This window comes from Zosterops lateralis (assembly GCF_965231275.1).
Source record: "Zosterops lateralis genome assembly, chromosome: Z".
Classification (NCBI taxonomy): domain Eukaryota; kingdom Metazoa; phylum Chordata; class Aves; order Passeriformes; family Zosteropidae; genus Zosterops; species Zosterops lateralis.
In genome coordinates, this window is record NC_139800.1 from 21,252,856 (window position 1) to 21,263,517 (window position 10,662).

General features: G+C 42.3%; 1 protein-coding gene across 3 annotated transcripts in view; it reads right to left on the minus strand.

The window, feature by feature from the left end:
• LOC310922661 (protein unc-13 homolog B-like) overlaps positions 1–9,513 on the minus strand; it is a 208,411-nt gene extending 198,898 nt beyond the window's left edge. For all 3 annotated transcript variants that reach the window (XM_083883374.1, XM_083883373.1, XM_083883372.1), the window contains exon 1: positions 9,432–9,513. In XM_083883374.1, coding sequence (XP_083739500.1) covers positions 9,432–9,453 — 22 coding nt within the window. In that variant the 5' untranslated portion in view covers positions 9,454–9,513. The remainder of the gene's footprint in view (positions 1–9,431) is intronic.
• Between the last annotated feature and the right edge of the window lie 1,149 nt (positions 9,514–10,662).

Here is a 10,662-nt window from a genome sequence, read left to right on the forward strand (position 1 = left end):
TTTTTCCCTCCCTAACAATCCATATCCATGTTGCATGCCAAATTCAATTCACATGCTACAAGTTTAGCTTCAGATCAGGAGCTCAAGGTTGGAGCACGTCTGAACCACAAAATACAGAGAATTTCATTTAAAACCATAACTTCATTAATCTATGAAGTGGCATTATGATTTTGGTAAGGTTAGAAATCCCAAGTCCAAAAACAAAGGCAATCAGTTTCCTTGTAATTTATGACCTCTCTGACTCTCAAAGACGAGCCACATGAAGCGTGAAGGCCAAACAATCTCCTGAAGAACACCTGCTTGCCTTTAAAGAAATACTGAGAAAGGGTAACACGTGAAATTTGGAAGGGGAAGAAAAGAGGAACAGTGATTTTCTACAATGTGTGTAATAGTTTACTCAGCAGTCAAATTCCTTCCTCACACAAAGCTGACAAACTACCTTAGCGCACCACGTGTCTGGTACTCCTGGCCCTATAGGAAGAAACAATTACTGAAGATTTCCACAAGGGTTTGTAGCTCTCCAGTGTGTAATTGCAGCTGTAACACTCCACAAGGACTTTGTTTGCAAAGGACTGAGGTTGTTGGAACAGAAGAGCGTGTGATAACTACAAGTGAATAATCACAGGTACTGAAAATCCCAAGTCCCTGGACATTTTCTGAAAACCTGTTCTGAAGGTTATACAAGTCTTTAGGAAAAGAAAAAGTCTGTAATAGGTTTCTGTTTCTAAATTCAGCACTTATATATTCATCAGCTTTATGTTGATCATCATATGTGACGAATTTCTGCTTTTTATGCTGAAGTGGTTTACTACCTTTAGCATCAGAACAGCAGAAGTTGGTGTGCCTTTCCTCAGATTGGAGAAGCTATAACAAAAGCTGTACTCCTTGCCCTTCCAGTACTTAAGGATTGGGAAAAATGGAGTTTGATTATGACACTGGACAAAAGCCCTACATATCCTTCAGAAGAGATTCCAGGTGATGCAGTTCCTTCACAGTTCCCTTCACCTTATCCAGGCACACCTGAATCCCTGGCACATGGACTGCAGCACTGTGCTGCCCTAACAGCTCAGAGAAGTGAAGGCTTTCGTGGGCCGCCACACAGCTCCAAATGCAAAATCCTTTCAGCAGATACCAGCAAAGACTACAGCAGGTTAGTTATTTGGTGCAGATTTTGTCTGAACAAAGCAGCAACCCAAAAGTGAAGGGAAAAAACACATTATTTTTATTTTTTAAATTATGTTTTTAAAGGTGAGTATTACTACATTGGCCTGAGCAGAGAAAACAAAAGTGTGCCAATACTCAGAAGCATAATTCTGAAGTTATTTTATACCTAATAATTAGGTCTCCATGGTGGAAATGTTTGAGTCTGTTTAGTAGAGCACTTAGGTTGTAAAGATTTAAGAGACCTAAGTCACAAGAGCTTTAAGTAATAACATTAAAACCAGTATTCCTTAAAGGGACACGGTCAAGGCTTGAAGCCAAATTTCTTTTCAAGAAAGAAAAGAGAGTTTTAGGCTAGAGATTATTTTGAACAAGACACCTCCTGTTATCCTTCATCAGACAAGACATCCCAGTCCAATTTACTTTCCATTTATACACTATGTTCAACTGCAAGGAAGAGTATCAAGAAATTGAGGTCAGCACGAAACTGTTAAAACACCATACCTTCCTTATATTTTTCAATGCTCTGGCTCCTCAGATGCACGCAATCCGAAAGGGAACAGAATCAGGATTTTTAATTCCTTTAACACAGTTCCTACCCTATGAATACTGTCCAGCAATTTTAAGATTTTTACAAATTTAAGTGTGGCCAGCAAAAGTAAATCCGGCAAACAAAGCAGACAACATTTATTCATACCTGACATGCCCCAGTTTAATTTTCTCTCAGCATAGGTTTTCCATGAACTGAACCTCTCTCAGCATATGCTTCATGTTGAATGCACAGACCCACCTCCCACACAGTTCTGTACAAATCCCACCCCAATTCGCCTGACAAAAGGATGAACATGCACTTGAGAGCAGTATGCCAGAAGGAACATAAACAAAGTCATAACCATTAGTTGGCAGCACTCCCTTTTGTTTTTAGGATGCCCACATCTGCCTATCAGAGAGGAAGCACACCTGCCAGTACTGCACTGCAATTCCTTGCCACTTTCCACAACAGCAGGACATGAATCCAGGACATAATACGGTGCCTAGTAAATTCAACCAGCATCAGTCAAAAGAATTCCATGCTGAGGACTTCTCATCATCTAACCTGATCCTCCAGCCAAACTACACAAGAAGGGAAGGCTGATAAGATCTGTAGGTACTCAACATTTTGTTATTTTGAAGTGTAAATATTCAATTATTCAATGTTCATAATAGGAAAAAAAACTTTAAAGGACAGTTAGAAATCTGTTTTGAAAGCCCAGTGAAAGTGATGTCTCAGCTGTTCATGATGCACCAAGTAAATCACATTTGCATCTTTTCATGATATTACCAACCAGAGATTTCTTAACTCGTGGGGTTTTTTTAAATCTGGATTAGACTTGAAGCTTTATTCCCAGCTGAAATACACATATAGATGCACATAATGTATTTCATAACGTATTTAGCTGAAATCTGCTCATCATAGAGAACAGCTTTACTCATACAAAGACAGTTAAACAGAGAAATGCTGAAGAGCTCATATGCCTGCCAGTACTTCTTCACTTCTTTCAAAACTTGCAAACAGTATTCCAACTCAATAACTTTTAAGCAGCAGAACAACTTTTTTGGATCACCACTCAAATTTTCTTCTACAAAACAATTATTTAATAGTTACCTGCAATAACTGTGATCAAATCAAATACCACAGGAGCTGTCCAAAAACAATCTCTACCAATTCCAGAGAGAGTTAATTTCATAAAGTTGGGAGTAATTACTACCAAATGACTGAGAAGAATACATATGAACCAAAACTGTCATAATCAGATTCAAGAACCATTTATTAGGTATTTTCCAGGAGACCAAAAAGACACAAGTCCTCAAGCAAGAAGGATAGCTGAATTCCACTCCACCTCAAAAGAGCTATGAAGCCATGGTAAAACACAAGAAATAAACTGTATTGACAAAGGTTGTGTGGCCCAAGATGTAGGAAGTTAAACACAGGGAAAAGCTAGAGAGTTGAACTTAACAAAAAATCTCAATAGAGACAAAACACCAACAAGGATACTGCCCTCCCAACTCATCAGTTGGTTTAACCTCTAATGGTGAAAAAGCATTAAGTATCCCATAAACATCTGCCCCATGCTCAGGAAGAAGCAAGCACCTCTGAGATCAGGTGTTTTCCAGCCCATGGCATGTGAAGATAATGTTAAATATTCAATGTGCAAGCAATGAAAATCAGAAGGTCTAGAAAACTGCAACTCACATGTCATTGAAGAAGTCTGTAGCCCCGTGACCTTTGTTTTCAATGAATCCAGAGAGATTAGAAAAGAGGCTCCAACAAGAGCAGAGTATGACACCCAAGATGACACTCAGACCACACCTATAGGAGATCAGGTACCTACGGATCACTAAGCACTCCAGACAAATGTCTGAAATGTCTAAGGAGTCAAAGTTCTAGAAAAAAAAGATGCCTACTATTCAGCACCAACTTGGAAAGATTAATCCAAACTGTACACACGTGGAATTTTTTGAGACACACAACTTACTTAGGGTAGAACAGCGTCTCAATAAAATGTAAAATGACATAGTATAGTGGGTATCCAGTGAAACATTAATAGATAGCCACTTAAGAGGCTGGCCCTGATCAGTGGTATTTCCTGATCCAAATGCCTGCCAATATTTCACTCCTCAGGCTTTAGCATTTGCCACTTACACAAAACCAAGCAGGACACAGGAGCCAGTCAAAAGCCAGTCAAAAAGGCAAATAATAAAAGCAGAATTATGCAGAGCAGCCTGGTCAGGTATAAGAAGGACCTAAGAGAAAAGATAATCCATCTGAAATCCTGCTAAATGCAAAGAGAGCTGATCCAAAAGCCCAGGATATTCCTATGGAATAAGAATCAGTATCACAGAAAGCATCTGCCAAATTTTACAGGTGACAGTATACAAGCAAAACATCACCTTAACAAAGCTCTTGGCAAACATGGTTAAAGCGGGCACAGATAAGCACTCACCAACAAAACAACTAAAGCAGATTTTAGTTCTCTATCTAACAATGATGAGATCAACACAATAATAAATGCAATTTAAATAAAGGTGGCAAAGAAAAGCAAATTCAAGTGCTAAAGAGAAACCTTTTAAACTCCTGAGTCCAGAAATCATTCTACCAAACAAGAGGCAAGACCAGCAAGCTGCTTATATACACTTCCACACTGAGAAAATGCCATGTATTAACCAGTTACCTCTAATTTAAGAAAGAGGCAGAGTTAGTGAAGACCCTACACACTTTCAAAGCAGCCCCAAATCTGTTTGCAAGACCACACAGGGAATTATCGGAATGAAAAAGCAACAAAGAAAGAGTTGTTAGACACATCCCTCCAGTTCAAGATCTCTTGGAAGAGCAGCAAGAACAGCATTTACTGAGTGATTAAAGTATTTTTCAAAACACCCAGTAAAATTTGACCACAAGGCACAAAAAAATATGCAGGAAGAAATTTCAAAGGAAATTTATAGGAAGATGATTTGCCATCAGACAAACGCATTTCACGTGCTTTCAAATATTTGAAATAAGGTCCTAGATTTTAAAAAGCAGTTTAATTTGCCTGGACTTTCAATGCTGCTGTGTAAGCTGCAGCTCGATCTTGGACTGTAAGAGTTTAAAATTAGATTCTTTCAGCATTTAGATTAAATGCAGCACTTTATTGCATATTAAAAGAGTATGCTAATAACAACTTTAACAAGTTAGGCCTGGCAGATCCCAGACTGAAGGAGTCAGCTCAGAGTACACCATGAGAGCAAGAGGGAAGCACACACTATTCAAACTCAGGAGCATCTCTGTACCTTTCCTTCATCCCACTGAGAAATATAGGGAGGTTTCAAGTTGTTCATAGTCCCCTAAATACCTAAAAAGTAGATTCCACACTGTTTGTTGAAACTTGCAGTAACAGCGCCCAAAGCTGACAGAGTGAGGATTTTAAACAGGAAATCAAATGATTGCCCGTGCATCAAAAATCAAACATAGTTTGCAAGTTTTACTGAACAACAGAAAAAGTTAGAAATCTTAAAAGTTCTCTGCAATGACAGCTTTATAAACCTCAAACTTAACTCTCAACACAAAAATGCTCTTTTAGTAGAGAACACTTCTATCTTAGTCTTATTACTCCAATTTATAATGCACTTTATTTTGTTCCAACACTACCTACACTGGTAGCTTCCTGACTAACGACAATTAGAGAAATGTCATTCATAATAGTCACACAGCAAATTCTAAATGAATCATTAAGTTATTTTAATATCCCATTGTTATAACCTTGCATTTCTACTACTACTTTTAATGTTCAATTCTCTTCTTCATAATTTTAACCTACAAAAAGATGGGTAGGGATTTTTTTCAATTTTACAACCATTTTAGAATACTGTCACAACAGAAAGCTGGAGGCATTGCATTCAGTCTTAAACAGAACACTGAGGTAAACTGAGGCCCCTCCCTTACATGAAGGTGGGGAAAAACCCTTTAAAGAGAAGTTCCTGACACATGTAGGTATAGGTATTTCTAAGTACTCCGTAAGATTGAACATGTTATCATTTCTGTTATCATTAACATCCATTTCCATTTTCCTTCTTTGCTTCTTTCACTTGGATGTCCAACACAGTTCAATTCAGTACTGGAATTCAAATTTTGCTGACAATATAGGGATGGACTGTTAAGTTCTTCAAGTGGTATTCCTACACTCCGGCTCTTTTGGCAAAAATGTCACAAGCGCTTCTAATCCTTCAGAGCAGCCACAAGATAAACATTAGGCAAACAAACAAAAAAAAATCATTCCTAACCTCCAGACAATGTCATTTCACACAGCAGCCAACTTGAAATTCTAGAGTGCAAGAGCTCACCCAAGCCATTCTCCCACGTAACTCTGGCAGGCAAATCTCACACAGACACTGTGGATCAGACCTCAAGATAAAACCCCATTACTCAAAAGCACTATGCCCTCATGGGACTAAGTCAGGTACTATAAACAGGGATGAGGGAAGAACCTCACTGCCAACATCCTTGGCATTATAGTTATCAGGTGGATCAGGTAGGCAGCAGTTCGGAATACAGTGACGGTGAAGACACTGCTTAAGCTGCTATGAAGCAGAGAGGAGAAAAACTAGAAGAGAACCATCAGTCTTGAGATAGCAAGGACTTGAGACAAAGTAGGATGTAATAAAAGTGAGCAAGTGAAAAGGTGTGAAGTATGTGTCAGGACAATGACAAACAGAGGCAGTGACCAGGTGATCCAGCCTCAGCAGGGTCCCTTTTGCTATGACCTCCCTGAAAGCTGTGCTGAGACAGCAGTTATTCCCATCTCCAAGTAAGGAAACAGGAAAGATCAGGAAAAGAAATTTTATCTAGTTGAGATGCCAGGCAAAATCAACAGTTACAAGAGAAAGCCAAGAAAGTTAACAATGCAAGACTGATGTGAAAAACTAGACTGCTTCCCTGGGATTAGTTTTATTTAATATGTGCTATTTTCACAAATACAACACTAAATGCAAACTAATAAAGCAAACTATGCCAAGAGAAGATTATCAGACATAATCCAGACACAGCTGCTCTGAACAGGAGGGTATGCAACCTCTCTTGCACTTAAGCAGTGGAATCAAAATACGAAGAAGTCTCCTAAAAGCCTCAATCATGTAATATTCAAGATTTCTTTTCTCCTTGACTTCACTTACACTTACTGCATATTTTCGTGCTTCAAAAGAGTCCCTTAATTTGCTCCTACAACAGCCCATTACCATTGGCTTATTTTACACATCCCCTGAACAGCTGCAGACAAGCCCAGACTCACAATTCCTCTGAGCTTAGATTTTCTGTCAGGTGCTTCCTATTTCTACAGCAGATATAGCTCAATGATTCTCAAAAAAACCCAAAACAAAACAAGCAAAATACACCAAAGAAACAAACAAAAATGTCATATAACAAAACAAAGACAAATAAAACAAACAACAAATCAAAACAAATAAACAAGGGGAAGGGGGAAGAAAAAAACCACACACACATAAAATTATTTGTTCTCCAAGAAGGTAAAAGAAACACAGCACTCAACACGACATCAAGAAGCCATGTACACTAGCTGGTCTTTCAGGAACAAAGGCAGCACTTTTGGTCACAAACATTGAGCACTGTTTTGGATTAGCAATTCATTAAAGTACTATTAATGTGCATAATTCAAGGGGGGTGCAAAATTAATCAGTAAATTAAAACACTATCCTTCTGATTGTCAGGCTTCTTGTGACACTGACACTTAAGCCTTTTTCCATATTTTCCTTTATCTGTAAAACTGCAATCCAGATGCTATTAACCGTGTCCCAATCACCTACATTCATTCCATAGGGGTTTCTGTTGCCTTTCTTTGTCAGTCTCAGCTCTACACCATCCAACACCACACTACTATGTCGCCTTACATGTGTCCTTTCTGAATAGAAAAAAACACCAGCTTTTTCAACTTTCTTACTAAAAGCTCACTGCTTTCTCAACAACATTAGTTCATTTCAGTGAAAAAGTAAAAGAATCAATAAAAATGCCATTTGTTAGGCTTTTTTTAAAAAGTGACAATTAATAAAGCTGTGTCCTCCTTGCCCTGGTCCTTTTATCTCAGATTCTGGTATCTCTTTTGTTTTTCACACTGCTCTACCTCAACATACTTCCACTTCATGTTACATGGTTGCTACTTGCGATCTCATCAGCTCACCCTTTCAGTCATGCCTATTTTAGCAAACATGTTTCTTGACATGTAGCAAATTGACTACATTCTGCAATCTTATAATAAAAGTTGCTCACTATCATCTATTTAAATGAATGCTGGTGTCTTCTGTTCTCTTCACACAGCAGATGGAAATGAAAGATACAATTTTCACAGTAATTCTTCACACAGTCACCAGCCACCTCAAGTTTCTTCTTTAGCTCTTCACACAACCACAGAATAAATCAAACACAAGAACGCATCATTCCAGGCTCCTGAAATGCTTTTGTCCCAAAAACTCTACAGATCAAGAATAAATACCTTGAAAAGAGAAGACACTTTCAGCAACTCAATCATTCCATTCATGTTCTTTCACTATTCCTTGTGAACAGTGTGTAAATACATTTTTAAGACAACCAGCTTCAAGTGGTATCAAACCCCACATTTCTTTAAAGGACACTCTGAAAACATTTTGAGGATGAACCACCAAAAATAATCTTAAAACACCTGTTACACATTGTAAGCATCCTCTGGCTTACAAGATTCAGCTTCAATGAAGCGATTTTGGCAGAACCTTCAAAATGGGCTAGACAAGCCTGTGTTTCACAGTTTCTATGGAAGTGTACAAAAAAGCATATTTAAGGTAAACTTAGCACTTGTGCACCTCTCCTAAGCCCATAAACACAACGTGTTTAATAAAAGGGCTGAAAGTTAGTTCAGAAACACACCCCAAAAACAAGGCTCTCCCCAAAATAACACATCTCAAGATGCTCTGCTGGGCATCTTACACCATCACTGACACAGGGATTTTGACTCAAAAGGGCGGCGAACAGCTGGATAAGGAGCTATTATCAATAAACCCGTGTGTGTGAAAGAAGAGCTGAACTGCCAAGAGCGCCAGTTTTTTTATCATTCCTGGCAAAGGAGCTGAGAACATTAAAACTATACTTTTAAGCCGTAGGGCACGGCTGCGCCCGGGGCCGCCCTGTGACCGCGGCGTTCAGCGCCGGGAGACACGTCCCCGCAGCCCGAGCCCTGGCAGATGGTTTCCCCCGGGGATTTCTTTATCATTATTTTCCAGCACAAGGCAGTAAGAAATGGGAAGCCGGAGACAGCACTATAATCCACCGCGCAGAGAAAGTGCCGGCTTCCCGCAACCTGTTCGGCAAGGGGACGAGGCTGGATAGCAGGGTAAGGAGGTAATTAAGAATGTACGTGAAATAACAATGCACGCTCCGAGGCGAGTGTGCGGAGTGACAGCAGCCCGCTTCCTGCCCGCTCCGCTCGCTGGGCGATTCAACTCGTGTCCGAGCCAACTCCCAAAGTCAGCCCGGCCGCTCCCTCAGGCTCCCGGGGCTCCGGACCTTCCCGGCGGGACCGCCGCTCCCGGACCCGCTCCTGCTCCCTCGCCATGCGGCACCTCCCGCCCAGGGGGGCAGGTGGCGGCCCGGGCCGCGGCTCCTCCGGGAGGCACCGGCACGCCCGTCCCCGCTCCAGGGCGGCTGGAACCCGCTTCGCCCAGGACAAAGCCAAACCCTGCCCAGGCGCGTCCCCCGCCGCCGCCCCGCTCACCTCGCACGCAGAGCAGCGACATGGCGGCCCCGGCAGCCGCCCCCGGCTCTCCTCATGCCGCCCCGCGGACACCGGGCGGCGGCGGCGCCTCAGCCGGGGCGGGGCCGTCCCGCCGGGGCAGGGCCGAGTGACGGCGGCGGCGTCAGGGGGAGCCCGAGGCCCGGCCAGCTGCGGGCGGGGAAGGGGCGCTGCTGCCTGGCCGCTCGTCTTCTCAGGCTTTTGTTTCACGCCCGAGCGGTGAGGGAATTCGATGGAGGAGGAACGCCCTGGATGCGTCTTCCCTGGAGTGTTTCACGCCTGTCCTGGGCTCGGACAGGTTCTGGTGTGCCAGCGTAAGAACTATGGAGTGTGTTGAGTTGAGAGGGACCCTTCAGGGATCATCGAGTCCAGCTCAACCCAAAAATCCCACTATGTGCCTGAGAGCATTGTTCAAACGATTTTTGAACTCTGTCAGGCTGGTGCTGTAGCCACTTCTCTGGGGAGCCTGTTCCGGTGCCCAACCACCCTCTGGGGGGCAAACTATCCCCAAATCCAACTGGAACCTCCCCTGACACAACTTCAGGTCCTGTCACTGGTCACCGGAGGGATGCCTCCCCTCCTGGGGAAGACATAAACTGCTGGGAGGTCTCCCCTCAGCCTCCTCCAGGATAAACAAGCCGAGTGACCTCCCATGCTTCCAAGCCGCTCCTATGGCTTCCCTTCAGGGCCCTTCCCCAGCTCCACTGCTGATCAAGGAGCTCAACTGGTGATGAAAAACGTCTCCTGATGCACAGCAACAGCCATCTGTATCCCCCCATGAGGAAAACGCCATAACACTTGTCTTATGCGGGACAAGCAGACAAGTGGTTACTTGTGTCCTAAAGCTCTCCTCCAGTACCCTCCCAGCTACAATGGCCAGCCAGCTCTGAGGGTTTCTGGAACGTGATATATTTGTGTTGGTAATACCCAGTCCATCTCTTTTCTTACCCAGTCTATCTCAGACCACTCCAAAGTTTGCATCCTCATCTTCTGATTGAACAACTCACAGGTCAGCTGCCTGTTGCAGAAAGAATCTCCTGAGGTGGTTTCCCTTGAGCCCAGTTCTAGCAGTTTTCTCTGATTGCCTCTGATGCTTTTAGTGCTTCTTCATCCCAAACTATAAATAGCCATAACACTGCAGAATGTGCTTCTAGTTCCAAACAGAAGATCCAGCAAATAATTTCTGAAATTGAAACTCAGCAGCAAAATGTCA